General features: G+C 41.8%; 6 protein-coding genes across 6 annotated transcripts; 4 read left to right on the top strand and 2 right to left on the bottom strand.

Moving 5' to 3' along the window:
• Positions 1-232: 232 nt before the first annotated feature.
• On the top strand, positions 233-1,660 carry PCL8 (Pcl8p; the record flags this gene model as incomplete). Its single annotated transcript, XM_022607509.1, has 1 exon — positions 233-1,660. The coding sequence occupies one exon, from the start codon at positions 233-235 to the stop codon at positions 1,658-1,660; it is 1,428 nt and encodes a 475-aa protein (XP_022464097.1).
• A 332-nt stretch (positions 1,661-1,992) lies between these two features.
• On the top strand, positions 1,993-2,807 carry SAR1 (Arf family GTPase SAR1; the record flags this gene model as incomplete). The annotated part of the gene is made up of 2 exons (XM_022607510.1): positions 1,993-2,020; positions 2,263-2,807. The coding sequence occupies 2 exons, from the start codon at positions 1,993-1,995 to the stop codon at positions 2,805-2,807; spliced, it is 573 nt and encodes a 190-aa protein (XP_022464098.1).
• Positions 2,808-4,756: 1,949 nt separating this feature from the next.
• BMS1 (GTPase BMS1) lies at positions 4,757-8,236 on the bottom strand (the record flags this gene model as incomplete). The annotated part of the gene is made up of 1 exon (XM_022607511.1): positions 4,757-8,236. One exon carries the CDS (start codon positions 8,234-8,236, stop codon positions 4,757-4,759), a length of 3,480 nt encoding a protein of 1,159 aa, XP_022464099.1.
• A 213-nt stretch (positions 8,237-8,449) lies between these two features.
• Positions 8,450-11,728, top strand: KNAG0D01020 (uncharacterized protein; the record flags this gene model as incomplete). The annotated part of the gene is made up of 1 exon (XM_022607512.1): positions 8,450-11,728. The coding sequence occupies one exon, from the start codon at positions 8,450-8,452 to the stop codon at positions 11,726-11,728; it is 3,279 nt and encodes a 1,092-aa protein (XP_022464100.1).
• A 251-nt stretch (positions 11,729-11,979) lies between these two features.
• Positions 11,980-12,906, top strand: CBP3 (Cbp3p; the record flags this gene model as incomplete). The annotated part of the gene is made up of 1 exon (XM_022607513.1): positions 11,980-12,906. One exon carries the CDS (start codon positions 11,980-11,982, stop codon positions 12,904-12,906), a length of 927 nt encoding a protein of 308 aa, XP_022464101.1.
• Positions 12,907-13,117: 211 nt separating this feature from the next.
• THI6 (bifunctional hydroxyethylthiazole kinase/thiamine-phosphate diphosphorylase) lies at positions 13,118-14,788 on the bottom strand (the record flags this gene model as incomplete). The annotated part of the gene is made up of 1 exon (XM_022607514.1): positions 13,118-14,788. One exon carries the CDS (start codon positions 14,786-14,788, stop codon positions 13,118-13,120), a length of 1,671 nt encoding a protein of 556 aa, XP_022464102.1.
• Positions 14,789-15,024: the final 236 nt, after the last annotated feature.

The following is a 15,024-nucleotide window of genomic DNA, read 5'->3' on the forward strand; positions in this document are numbered from 1 at the left end:
ACGTTTTCTGTGCTATTTACTAGTCTTTTATTGAGGGGTGTAATATTATCGCTTTTAGCTGCGTGTGTGTGAGCGTGTGTTTGAATACAAGTGACAAGTATATATCTCTCACCTGTGTGTTAGTTTCAAGATACTAATACTTGTTGTCAGTCAGTGTGTTTGTCTGCGTTTTTGCCCCCTTATCGGTTACCTTTTAACTTGATCTCAGTTCTCAAGAGCAAGGAAATACAACATGATTAATCGTAACTCTAAAGCTTCCAAAGGTCCGCTATACAATAACTCCGTTTTGTCAGATAGTATGTCTGAACTCTGTGATGACGAGGTGAGGAATTCTGGTCTGGGCGGAGCAGACACGCTTGATTTGCCCCTGAAATCAAGCCGTCTGATGCAGAATAGTAACTTCTCAGACCTTGATTGGGATTCCATCGGTGAGCACAGCAGTAACGACCATACAAAATCCGGCAGTGATACACCGACGAATCCAGGCCCAAGTAACAAGCGGGTACGGTTTGATGAAGAGGACGCGGCGCCCGCCAAATCAAGGGCTGACGTCGAAGAGTTACTGACTACTGCGTCCGAGGTGAACGATTTCGTTGGAGAAAATCTAGAGAAGGTTAATACATTGAGTGTGAATGGGACCCCCAATGGAAACACTTTGTACAAGCTAATGAGCGATGTCAACACGATGGGCACGACGAGAACGGAATCGCTTTCGAATTTTGACCTGAGTGACACAGCAGATGATGATCCGGACTTGTGTGCCCTGGATTCCGTGAAGAGTAATTTACTGGACAATGTGGAGACGAACATCGATAACATAATTCAAGACGAGGATCCGTCGCTTTCCAAGAAGAACGTTTACTGCAGCACAGAGTCCGAGAGCGAGCACAATAGATCTGGCGATTTGGATAAATCAGGTGAGTCCGGGAATAGTAACGATACCCTCGACGCTACACAGAAACTCTCTGAGATAAACCTGTCAGATTTCAGCGAGGAGCGTTGCATTGAAAGTGTCCGTGAGTACTTAGCAAAACTTAACAACGGCTCGGCGGAGAATGTCGATGGCAAGTTGGATGAAACTCCCTTATTGTACGACCCGGCGACCATCTCAGTGGAAGCAGGCAATATCCCCGTCGAAGAGGCGATTCGTAACTTTGACGAAACTCTCCAGTTGATTGAGGCATTCTCGCAGAGAGATGATATGGCGGATGCTCCATCTGAGGAAGGTGAATCGTCCATGTTCGACACTTTTGTAATGAAGAAAACTGCATCAATAGGGTACCACGATTTCCTGGAAAGGATCCAGTCCAAGTGCATGTTTGGGACGATTGTCTACGAGTCGGCCACGTATCTATGTGCCCTCCTACTGTTGAGAAGAGACAAGGAAACCGGGTCATTGAGACTGAAACACAAGCTTGTAGCGAACACAATCCACCGGATCATCATAGCCACGATACGAATAGGTGTCAAGTTAGTCGAGGATTTCGTCCACTCACACCAATACTTCTGCAAAGTTTGCGGCATTTCGAAGAAACTGCTCAGCCGTTTAGAAGTCGTCCTCCTGTTGTGCTTGAAGGACGACAGGATCGTGCTCACGTACGAACGGCTTGCATCATCGGTGGCCGTGCTCCATGAGCTGCGGACATACACCACATCGTAGCATATCTATTACTATTTTTATTATTACTATCATCATTTTTTGTGTAACAATAAAAGCCACGTCTTCATGATTGAAGCAAAACTGTACCTACTATCCCCACCTCATCCACATCCTGCTTCAGCCTCATCAGCATCGGCATCGCGGTCACGGATTGCGGTACGACCGGTCCACGGCACGCGTTACCCGCCCAAAAGACATCGAAACGGCCAACGCAGAAAAAAATAAATAAAACTGAAGAGTTGAGATTTGAACAGAATTTTAAGCTTCTGGGACTTGTAACGGGTGCTGGTTCTTGGGATCGTAGTGCTACTGGAATCAAGTATCGATCGATAATGCTGTCTTGGGACGTTTTTGGTTGGTGTATGTGATAAATATGGCTTTTCCCCTTTTGCACTTTCTTTCTCAAATTTTTTCTTTATTTGCCTGCTCAAGCAATTGACTACATTTGGATTGATATTGGTGTTGTTTCATCGTTTTTTTTACTAACAATATGCATTAATTGGTTGAACGGAATCAACACTTTTAGGCTTTGTCTATTGTGAGACAAGCTAGAAGGGCTGCTCCCGATTATAGCTTCCATCTTTTTCCCTTTGTTTTAACAGTTAGAGATGTATTGGCTTCTTTAGGTTTGTGGAACAAGCACGGTAAGCTGCTTTTCCTTGGGCTGGACAACGCCGGTAAGACCACTCTACTGCATATGCTGAAAAATGACAGGCTGGCTACGTTGCAGCCTACATGGCATCCAACCTCCGAGGAGTTGGCTATCGGTAACATTAAATTCACTACTTTTGACTTAGGTGGGCATATCCAGGCACGTCGTTTATGGAAGGACTATTTCCCTGAGGTGAACGGTATAGTGTTCCTAGTTGACGCCGCTGATCCAGACAGATTCAGCGAAGCCCGTGTTGAATTAGATGCTTTGTTCAACATCGCAGAGCTCAAGGACGTCCCCTTCGTTATTCTGGGTAACAAGATCGATGCTCCCAATGCCGTCTCCGAAGCGGAGCTTCGTTCCGCATTGGGTCTACTTAACACCACTGGTAACTCCAGAGTGGAAGGTCAAAGACCAGTCGAGTTGTTTATGTGTTCTGTTGTCATGAGAAACGGGTACTTGGAAGCCTTCCAGTGGTTGTCTCAATATATTTAATCACGCTACCCCAGGAGACAGAACAAAACTGCGTGATGTGGAGGACAAGGCCAGAGGAAGAGTGTATAGGCAAGATATACGTATAATTTATTGATTTTTCATCTTCGCTTAGTATTAAATTTATCATTACTACAATACCGTATACATAACAGCGTATACTTTTGATCCAATTGTTCCTCCTGGTCTGGAGTTCAGTTCGAAAGAACTAACATTGGAAAAGGCCATGAAATTGGGATATTAACATGAGGGACACAAGTCTTGCAAGTTTCGTTTGCAGTTCGAGCCGATAATTTTCAACAAGATTGTACAGCACGTGAAGTCGTCCCTCGTTAAGACATCATCGCCTGTTGTGTTTTCTGTGTTCAGAAAGTGTCAATCTCCGCAACAGGCCTTTTGCGTTTCCTAAACGAGCAGTTTCCGCATGCGGTAACTATCGTAAAATAAGACGCAAACCGGACGTCTTATAGTACAGTACATGTGGGGCAGCTAAGACTCTATGATGGGGATAAGAACTGGCATGCGTAGAGAGACACCGCTCGGGGAAAGTGCTATTTGGGCCAATCAAACCACCGTCATGAAATTGAAGTTGTGTAGTTAAATGTGTATGTGTGAAAACGTAAAACAGTCATTTGTTCTCCAGTTTTGACAGAGGAAGAATTGAAACGTAGTTTGACATCTTACATGTAGTCGGATACTGAGTTACTGAACAGTCGTTCTATTAAATAAAATGTGATTGTGTCTCGTTGTAAGAAACTTACGACCCCTCATTATAACTCCTACATACTAAAAAGTTTCTGTGGCCATGCAGAGATCGCATTGGTCAGAATGTAGATACGAATATATATAACAAATAGTAGGCATGTCGTTCACATAAAGGCCGGTCACAATCGACATTCTGCTCTCACAACAGAGTTACCGAATATTACTGTGAGGATCAAACGTGGCTCTTGTAACGAAAGGTGATAGGACTGTGGTGGCTCGATTACTTTGTCTTGATTGTAGATAAAAAAAGGACTGGCGTTCGATGATAGCCAAGGTTTAAGCGCAGCAAAAACAGTCGAGAAAAGAGAAGGAATTTCCCCTCTTATATATCCTGCAAAGTGTTTATTTTCCAAAGTGCATTATCTTGTAATTGTTCAGCAATGTAGCGCGGTATTTTGAAATCCCTTCATTTCAATATTTGTAGTAAATTGATTGGTTTCAAAAAAATGGACAAATGAATGCTGTATTATATTTCAGTAATTACTGTTAGGATAATTTGTGGGAGTTCCCGAATACAGTTGGCTGGCCACCAATTATACAACGGCACGGAACACTGCGAATCCGGATAAGGGACTTGTTTATAAGTGCACCTTACAGATACTTCCAAATCATATGTAACCAGGTCATGTAGGATTGTCTCAGGCCTTAAAGCTTCTCTGAAATTGAACCAAGGAATACAACGGACATTAACCAAGAATAACTGATCAACTAATAATCATCGCAAGGTACAACCAACGGGCCGACTAGAGTATATACTTAGATAATAACTAACCGTTGCTAACTTATATAACTAGCTAGTCTAACCCTAGTTCACATCAACAACCGAGTCTTACGCTAACAATTACCGTGAGGATAAATTGGGAACTCCCTTTGGGAATTGACTCATGACCCGTCACTCTCTCTAATACAGTACTGTGAACTATTATAAACCCGACATGTGAGTATACGAACTCGAGACATGCGGATGGCCCGTTATCCGGAACATACATAAACCCCAAGGTATCTAAACCGACATCTTTCAAGACCGTCTCTAAATCCAGGACCAAGGAAGGAACCAGTCTTAGACAAGCAAGCACAACTGGTATAACTAAATACTTATGTATACGGCGCAAATACACATTATCAGTGTCCTTACACAGTTTGATTAATCATAACCGACTTTAACTCTTACAATTACTATACAGGTCTCAACAGCGGTTACCTCTTTCTGCGCGATCCTTCATCGTTGTCATCGCGACTTCTCTTCTTCCCCGCATGTGCGAAATACTCTTTCTTTTTTCCTTGTCTTTTTGGGTCTTTTCCTCCTCTAATTTAGCCAATTTTTTTAACCTCTCCTTACGTTGATCAGCCTTCTTAGACTTCTTCTTATCGTCCTTTGCCTTGGATAAAGTTAGGACGTTTTGCATAAAAGCACGAGCCTTCTTCTCCTCTCCGCCGAGCACAACAGCCCTCTTAGCCATGTAAGTCTGCTTCTTTTGGGGCTTCATTTGGTGTATTTGAGAACCGAATGGTAGATCCTTTCGAACAGACTTTGGAACTTTCAACCCATGGAAGTGTCTATCAACACGCTCCACCTTTTTGTAAGAACTATCAGGGTTAGTTGGTGTAGTAAGGTTCATGGCGGCTCTGATTTGACCTGTTAATCTTACACCCTTCCATTCGGTCTTCTCCTTCAAAAGAAGAGAGGTTACAGGATTGTGGAATTTCTTAATCTCAACTGGATACCATGATCTCAAGATAACAATATCACTCATCAAAATCTTGTCCTCAAAAGCAGCTCTATAATGGCCCTCTGGTTTGGATAATGCCCTTTTGATTTCACCACGGATACCAGAGACAGTTTTTATCTGAGCTCCTTCAAATCTCGCTACTTCCATGGCACTGGAAAACATATCTTTAATGAATGCCGTGTTCTTGAAGATCTTGTAAGGATAACCGACCAATTTTAGTTTCTTGACAATTTCCACAGAAACGTCGATTTCCTCAATGACACCTGTTGCCGCAATTCTGAAACCGCCAGTAGTATCACTGTTCGCAACTATTTGGACACCACAAAAAGGCGTACTAGGGGAGCATAATGGGCCGTAAAAACTGGCATTACAGTAGGTATGCTCCGGTGTGTATTTCAACATCCTTGTTCTAGTTCTGGAATCTGTCGTTGTATAGATAGGCAGTGTTTGAAATCTTCTCCAACCCAAAGATAGAACCAACGGATCGTTGGTTTTTAGAATCTTCTTGTGCCAACGATGTCTTCTCAGTCTGGCATTTAAGATACCAAACTTCAGCTCTACTGGCAATAACCCACCCATGATGATAGGGAATTTTGGATTAAAGTTCTCAATAAACTCCATAGGGACATCCTCAAAAACGATTCTAACATACGAACCAGCTTTGTAGCCTTCAATTCTCTGACGTTGCTCTGGGGTCATCTCGTCTAGCTCTGTATTGTTAATCTCCAGCTGCTTAGCCATTTTGGCCTTTTGGAGTTCATACCAGGTACCATATTCGTTATCTGGATCGTCTTCCTTAAAATTTTCACCCTCTTCCAATTCAAATTGAGTAAGATACTTCTCCTTCTTCTCTGCGTTTAATGCTCTTTCTTCCTCAACAGTCAATGCCTTCTTCTCTTCCTCTTCAAAGTTGGCGAAAGAGTCATCGCTCTCATTACCATCCCTATCATCGACAGCATTATTTTGTAATTCTCCATCGTTTTCAGCCTCTAAGTCCTCGAAATCATCAAAGACTTCATCCTCGTTGCTGTCAGGATGGTCAACATCAGTAGCTTTACTAGAAGCTTTCCTTTCAACGGCAGACCTTATAAACCGGTTTTTAATCAAATCTACTGATGACCACTTAGCAGCAAGTTTTTCAAAAGTATCAAAATACGGAACAAACTGCTCCAAATCAATGGTTTGTTTTGGGTTTGATTCTTTCGAAGAATTTTCATCTTTCTTCTTGAAAAAGTCTTCTTCATTACTGTCATCAGAATCTGAATCACCACCCTCTTCATCATCAACGTCTTCATTTCTCCACCTTTTGATACAATCCTCAGCTGAAACATTCTCCATGTATATCAATTTACCGATATCCCATTTACGCTTGCGGTTGATATTGACATTTAACTTACCTGCCGCATTCCTTTCCCAGGAGCCTTCCTCTTGGCCATTTAACTCATTTTCGCTTTCGCTCTCACTGCCAAATTTTCCATTCTCTTCATCGCCAAAGGCGAAATCAATTTCCTCATGCTGCGGGATTTCGTCATCACTTGGCAAATTGTCCAAATCTTCGTCAGCTTCTTGAATTGATTTCCCATACACTCTAGGCTTTCTCATCTGGGATCTTCCGTGATCTTCATTCTCATCTTCTTCAGAGGACTCCTGTTGTTCATCTTCAACATCATGCAATTCAGCACTGTTACTGAAAATTTGTAACCCGACGTTGTCGAAATTCTCTCCAATGGTCTTGTCAACATTTTGTAAGGTAGTGACAAACTTCTCACCTTCCCCCTTTTCTTCACCGGGCACAAAGCTTGGACCTTCATTCTTTTTACCAACATCAATGTAAACTGCATCTTTATCCATCAAAATACCACCAACATCAGACATTGGAGCATATATCAATTTATCTTTGTCATTCAATCTTTTACGTCTTCTGGTAGTAGTGGCCGCAGTCGAGGTTGAAGATTCTTCTTTCATTTTCAACCTTTGATATTCATCCACCTTCTGTTGGAAATAAGGAGTTGGGCACGGATCTGGAAGTTTTTCCACTTGGCTTATAGGGAAATCGCCCACACCGGCGATATGAACTCTTGTTGCTGGGTTTGAAGCCAGCGGTGTGCCGTGTAAGTATCCGTACAAGGCAACTTTCCGGTCTATTTGTGCACCTTGAGTTTCAATTAATCCCGGGTGAGTTAAGTCTGTGATACGGTCTGCCAGCATATAAGGATGCTCATTTCTCCATTTCAAAGGTCTAAACTTCATTACGGATATGAACCTGGCTAAATTCAGAATTTCTCTGTCTGGGTATCTCCCGTTTATGACACCAGACAAGTAGAACAATTTGGCACCTTGATAGACCTCAGTCCAAAATCTGTGTTTTAAGCGTTTCTTAGAAGCTCTCAAAGTTGACTGTGACTTAAACAAATCCAAATGTGTAGCTACACCCAATACTCTAGGCATACCATGATGTTGAGCTAAATTCAGAAATTCCATGGTTTCCATTTCAAACCCGAAATTACCATCTATCATTAACAGCACTAAGTCGGCAATTTTGGCAACATCAATCATTGCATTTAAATCATCAGCAGGACATTCCAAAAATGTCAGTCTTCTATGTTTACCAGAGACTACTGTCACTGGCCCGTTGATCTCCGTTAGCGTTGATTTTGTCAATCTTCTGACTAGCGACTTGATTAATGTAGTCTTACCTGTCCCCGGAGGACCAACAACACATACAATAACCGGAGGAGGATCATCATCTGGGGTCCTGTCTACCATAGGAACGTGCAGCTTGCGTTCATTTTTATCACCGGTTCTTTGCATCTGCTTAGCCATTTTCCCAGGTGCAGCCACGGCAAAGGCCTTGGCATTGTGACCCTGGCTATGCAACTTCTTCTTGGCCGTGTTTTTCTCCTTCGTCTTCCTATGGGCTTTATTACTTTGTTCCATGATTACGAAGGGAGCGGAGTCAAAGCTGTACAGACACTGGCTTTCTACATAGTGAATACTACTTGCAAGCTCATCGCATCATTTGAACTAAAATTTTTCACCTCAAAAATTTTCAATTTTTTTCCATAGCGCCGAGAGTAAACAAATGTGAATCGTCTAGGACCTTTAATATAGAAATGCATTGTACCATTTGAACAAATAGTAGTGATCAGTATGGTGTTGCGACTTGGAAACATTTACAAACCGAGACGTACTGGATCATTGCCAGAGAAACCGCGGGGTGCGCTTTCATGGAATATTCAGTGCACAGGTGAGTGGTTTATAGATTATAAGGCATATAACGATGCATTAGCCCTCTACGACAGAAGGGAATTTAGCTCTGAATTTGACCCCGACAATGTTACAACTCTCTTTACTGCCAAGAATCATGAAAGAACAGCACTTGAATCTTTTTCGACCAGATTAAAACCGGCTCTGCAAAAGGGGATAGCGAAATTGGTATACACGCATATGCGCACGAGCAATTCTGTAATAAGCCCTGAACAGCTGTTTTCCATTGTTGAGAATGAATTTTTTATTGGCGAATTTGTCTGTCTAAATGAGGACGATCGACTGTTCATAATAAAGGCGAAATCTAAATTTGACGAAGTTACTGATCCTGTGAATGGAAAAGAGATATTCCCCAAATACTTCCGATATTTGATTACTAGTACTGATACCGAAAAAAGGTATATTGTTGATCAATCACAGATACACAGAACGCAAAATGTATTAACATTAGAGCTGATAACCAATTTTTTGAGATTGCTTGACTGTAGGGAATCTTCGGAGCTACTGGACATCGTTAAAATAAAAAACTTTGAACTGTATCGGTTGATTTCTGACTGGCATCTCAAAAGGGGTATAAACGATTTATTGGAAAATCGCTCTAAAACTCAGAATAACAAACCACTAAACCATCAAACAAGACGAACCAGTGAAAGCGACGCAACAAACCATCAAATACAAAACGGACAGCCTACTAAATTCCCAAGGCTATCTGAGACTGCTAGTTCAGCTTTAAATATGGCAGAGATAAGTACCATGGTGACCACCCCACTGTCAATACAAAACGATCTATTATTACCATTCCAAGGTGCACTCGACAGATTCAAAAATACATATTACTTCAACGACAAGCTAGAGTACCTACCGTGCATTGATGATACTTATAAAGAATCAATCGCTGTGTCAAGGTTATTAGAAATTCACCAATTTTGCACCACATTTGGTCAGTTACTTCAAATATCTTCTATTACTTTTGATGACCTGGTCACAACACTGAAATGTACGGATCCAATGGAACAAGTTGGTGAGATCGTCAACATTGTGAAGAAATCTGATGAAGTCCTAGATACCGAAAGGAGTACCTGGAGAAGAAATGTTAAAATACGCTCATTGATCAACAGCTTATCTAACCAAGAGCTAACTTACGAGATACTCCCAAATACAGAACCTTCTGAAAAAGATTTAAAACTCATGGATTTTGCTGGGAGTGGTCTTTTTTGTGAAATACTTTGTTCCTTACTGACCCTTGTTATAGACGAAAATGGAGATTGGAGATGCTTAATCATGGAGGAATGGATTGACAACAAGACTCTGGAAATACCGGAGATTGACGAACAGTTGGATAAAATATTGAACTATAATGACGTTAATTGGGCAGAAAGATTGTCCAAGAGACAATTTAAAAATAATTATTGGATCGTCTGCTTACTCGGGGTGTTACAAGACAGTATGCATATAGCAAAATATAACGAGATCGTTGCCAATTTTACAAAGAAAATTGTTCCAAAAGAAATTAAGAAGGATTTCACCAAACAGATGTTTCTGCAATTTTGTTGTGACTTGACGCTAGCAGAAAAAATTGATGTCCTCTGGGTTTTGGTAGATATTGTAATCAACTTTTCTATGGATTTAAGGAAATGGATTGATGAACTACCGAAGCTCTGCACAAATATTGAATACGAAATAAGCAGGCTCTCACACTTTCAGGCAAAAACATTGTCCCGCAAAACACAATCCAAGGCCGAGTTACTTCGATTACAGAAAGAAAGCAAATTAGAGGAGTCGTGGCAGACTGTAAAGAAAGACTTGGACCTTTTTGAAAGAATGTTCACCACCATGAAGCAGGACAAACTATTTCTATTTTCAAAACTTTCTGAATATTGTAATACAAGATCGCAGCCTTTGGGTAGGGATAAATTTGGAAACTGCTATTATTGGTTTGAAACTGTCTTTCCCGAAGAAATGGGCACGGGTAGTTATGAAAAACCACGACACTCGTCAGGAAGGTTATGGGTATGCGGTCCAGGTGACGAGGAATCGGAGGTGCTACTGAATGTGAAAAGAGAAATTAAGCACAAATGGATTACAATCGCTCGAAGCAAAGGTAAAGTGGCTGCCACTAAAGAAGTTTTCAAAATTTACAGAACAGATAATGGTTCATATTTTACTTGTGACGGCGACTTGGATATTGAAGTCGTTAATTGCAACGGATTAGTAGCTCAGAATTCTATGCTGACAACAATACAGGCAAAAATTGTAGATGAAACTCCTGAAAAATTACTCTTGTCGAACAAGGAATGGCTTTGCTTTGATGGTGTTGCAAATATAAGACGACTGCTACATATCTTGAATAAATGGGGACAGAAGGAAAGCGTATTACGTGCAAATATAGAGAAAATATTCTTACGGATTACACAAGGCGTGGACAAGACCTATATCTTGTCGCACAATCACTATTATGATAATGTTGAGCAGAAACTGCTCCATGAATTTGACATGAACTGCCGTCACAATGATATTGCAAAACTTACAGAAGAAAAGGGCAACAACCCCTTCGATCTTCATACTGAACCAGCGGTGTCACGTAGCGAAATAGTGGATTTGGCCAAACAATTGTTATCAGTGCGGAACAATAAACAGACAAGAAAAATATTCCATTTGCTGAAGAAGTGTGAAGATAAGAGGGTGAAGTTGATAGAAAGACAGATGGAACTACTTTCCCGCAAATCGCTGGGTTTGGGACCTAACATATACATGGAGAAAACTCGTAGATCCAAGATTACAGACATTAGTTTGAGGAGACAAATGCAGATTTTGACGGATCTATTGAACCACAGACATTTCCGCGCAATCAAAGATGTCTCGCAGTGGAAAAACAGTTATCCGACGGATACTTCGGATGTGCATACTAGGCTGGTCACTATCTTGCACAATATCATCGCGAAAACAAAATCTGACGGATATATAAAGTACCTGTCAGGTGTTATCGCCCGTGAGAAGACAGCGATAGAAGCGGCAAAGCAAGCAGCACAGCAAGCAGCTCAGCAAGCAGCTCAGCAAGCAGTTCAGCAAGCAGCACAACGTCAAGCCGACACGGCCAAGGTATTGAGAGTAGAAACGCCTCCAGCGTCATCTTCAGCCTTGCCAGCGGCATCGGAACAATAAGCCTTGCAACTCCGTATCGTTTCTTCTGCAGCAAAAATTAGTTACGATTTTCAGAAAGAATTAAAAAAATATCTTACGACATGAAAAGTCGGACGTTGTTGCGTCTAAGAGAGATAAATATCTCGTAAGGGAGTCATCCTTGCTATATTCACTAACCATTGATTTGGAAAGAGGACACTGTATATATATTTATCATCAAGGCTTCAAATTTTGCTATCTTGTTCAAATACAATACCATATAACGATAAGATATGTCTCTCCTGAATAGATCATATCCTCTATTGAGGAATAACATGGCAAATGTCCGGTTGAGTGCCCCGTCTAGATGTTTGATGAATACCGTTAATAGACTTTATACGAAGGAGGCTGATAGTGCGGAAAAGACGGTATTCCCACTAGCCCATTCAAAATACGAGTCCAAACAGTACAAATTACCAAAATGGAAAGAGTCCCTTGGTGAGTTCGTTATCGGCACCTTCCGTATGGATATGGATAAGATACGGGCTGGTCCAATTGCCGGCTCTTACTACTATTCCATCTGTAAGGAACAAGGTCTGCAATACGAGAACGAACCACTATCAGAGTCAGCAAAGTTTTTCTATGAACAATTAAACTTGCCGAGAACGTTCTCAGAATGGTTCCAAATCACCTTATTACATGAATGGATGCTATTTGTAAGAATGAGAGCCATGCCGTTCAAATATGGTAGAAACTACCAGCAAAAATTGGTCGATAAAACGTTTACAGACATCGAGCTGCGACTATTTGAAGAGATGAACGTAAAATCCGGCAGCATAGTTGATCGTTACCTGAAGGACTTTAACACACAGATGAAGGGGGCCATTTTTGCTTACGATGAGGGATTCTTTTCCGATGACGCCACTCTCGCAACCGCTGTCTGGAGAAATTTATTTGGAGGCAGGAAGAACATTGATATTTCCGATTTGGAAGCGGTGGTTAAATACATCAGATCTCAACTCTACGTCATGAGCAGAATGTCCGATAGAGAGTTTGCTCTAGGAAAATTCAAATTTGTCCCTGCCAACGAAAGCGTTAAAAGACTATCTGCAGAAGAAGAGAAGATTTTGAAGGAACAAGTCATCAAGAAGTATGAAAACTTAGAAAAGAGCGGAGTACTTTTGCCCAGTGAAAAGAGCAATCTTTCCTACACTAACTGACATTCCCCTACCACCATGTCTTATTCTCACGAGGAGCTACTTTACACTTGTTAATATATGACTCACTCCTTGAAAGCTGAGATCCAGCTTATCGTGCCCCTTTACCAAGCTCGATAGCAACGGAAAACAGAACACAGTAGATTGTGTACGCTTATTTATTCATTGCTACGTATATGTACTCCAAAATGGATGTTCATTTATCATGTAGTTACTATTCGATGAAGCCCTCGTACTCCTTTGTCAACTGGGCGGTCCATGTTTCAGGTTTGTTTTCTCGAACTAACTGGTACAGCGCATCAATTAGTTCAACATGGAAACTCCCACTACCCTTACACTTCAGGGAAGCCAATTTCCCAGCCGACTTGAAAAGTAGTACTGCAGATACAACAGCATCAAACGCGCTTCCCTCCGTATCCAACCCCCCTAGTAGGCAAGCTATGGTAGAGCCCAAAGAGCAGCCACTAGCTGTGATCTCCCCCATAATCGGTATACTACCATTTTTCACAACGATGTAAGGAATGGATTTAGCATCGTAACCTTCCGTACCTTTAGACAGTGCGTATTCGCCCCCAAAAGTACCATCCGCGATAAAGTCGAGTTCACCAGTACATACACAGATGGTCTTAAACTTGTACGCAACAGTTTGCGTGGCAGAAAGCAGCAAAGAGCTGTCTACATCTGTGTTTCCAGCATCAACACCTTTCATTTTAGAAGTACTAAACCGAGCCAAGGACAATATTTCACTAGAATTACCCTTAATACACGAGAATTGCCCATAAGTCAACAATGTGTCGTTCAAAACATGCCTTGTCTCTGTAGCAGAATAGCCAACTGGGTCAAAAACAATTGGCCTTTTGAATTCGTTGTAAGCCTCGATCGCTGTCTTGACCGTTTCTATCGGAGCCACCGATCCGGTATTTACCAACAAACTAGCGTTTGGAATTTGAGCGAGATCTCTTGCCTCAGATTGAATTTCGGACATAATTGGAGACCCATTCAAAGCGAGAGTGACATTCGCACCAAAGTTCTGATGAACTTTATTCGTCATATGCTGAACTAGGGGACGGTTCTTTGTCACTTGGTTGAGCACGGATTTAACGTTTATGGCCGCGGCGCTCTTTTTTAGTTGGACATCAACGTAGTTGTAGTAGTTCTTCAAAATTAGTTCTCGAAGAATCCTAGTAGACCTCGCTGCATCAGGCGAGGCCATGATGTCGCTAACAAGAGAAATCCCATCAATGGATCTCTTACCGTTAAGAGACCCACACTGCAATAGAACTCTTTCAATACAATCTGGGTGTAACCCACCTATGGCTACTGTTCTGCACCAATCGGCGCCGTTGGTCTCTAATGCATCCAGAATTCTGCAAACACCTTGTGGTCCCATTGGCGACTTTTTAGGGTTTTTCTTCGTCTTCGTTGGGAAGACCATGCCGATACCAATGTAATCGATCATGTCTGGCCCCCATTCTGCCAAAGTTTCCACTTCAGACACCTTCCCGACGGACCAACCGAGGATTTTGTCCGGACCCAGGAGTTTTCTGACCATTGGAATTGGCATATCATCTTGACCGACATGCACACCATCGGCATCAATTGCCAATGCCACATCTACACGATCGTTTATAATTAGTGGGACTCTGAACTGGTCGCAGAGTTTCTTAACTTCCATAGCCTCCGCAATAAACGTTTTGGTGTCTGTATCCTTTTCACGCAATTGAACCAGCGTAACACCATTCCGTAAACCAGCCAGCACTTGAGAACTCAACGTCGTGCCCTCGGGCAGCATTGTTGAGTCTGTCACTAAATAGAGCGAATAGTCGACATCTTTCTTGGAAACCTTCTCCTTCGTATCCAGCTTAATTTCGTTGGAGCTGTACATGTGTGCTGTTTTGGTCCTCACCGCGAAAAGAAACTGTTTAACGATACTTTGTCCTTTTGGTAAGTGGAAATAGCTTTATATACACCACTGAAGGTCAAACGAGGGCTCTAACAGTTTCTTCGTAACGTGAAAGTTGGCGAAAATTTTCACAAGTCATCGAATTCAGTGACACTCTGTATATGAGTTTGAATGGAATTCCGTTAGTATCGAGCTCTTGCTTCCGGTGCTTGTTCTTT

Source organism: Huiozyma naganishii, chromosome 4, assembly GCF_000348985.1.
Source record: "Huiozyma naganishii CBS 8797 chromosome 4, complete genome".
In the NCBI taxonomy this organism is placed as follows: Eukaryota; Fungi; Ascomycota; class Saccharomycetes; order Saccharomycetales; family Saccharomycetaceae; genus Huiozyma; species Huiozyma naganishii.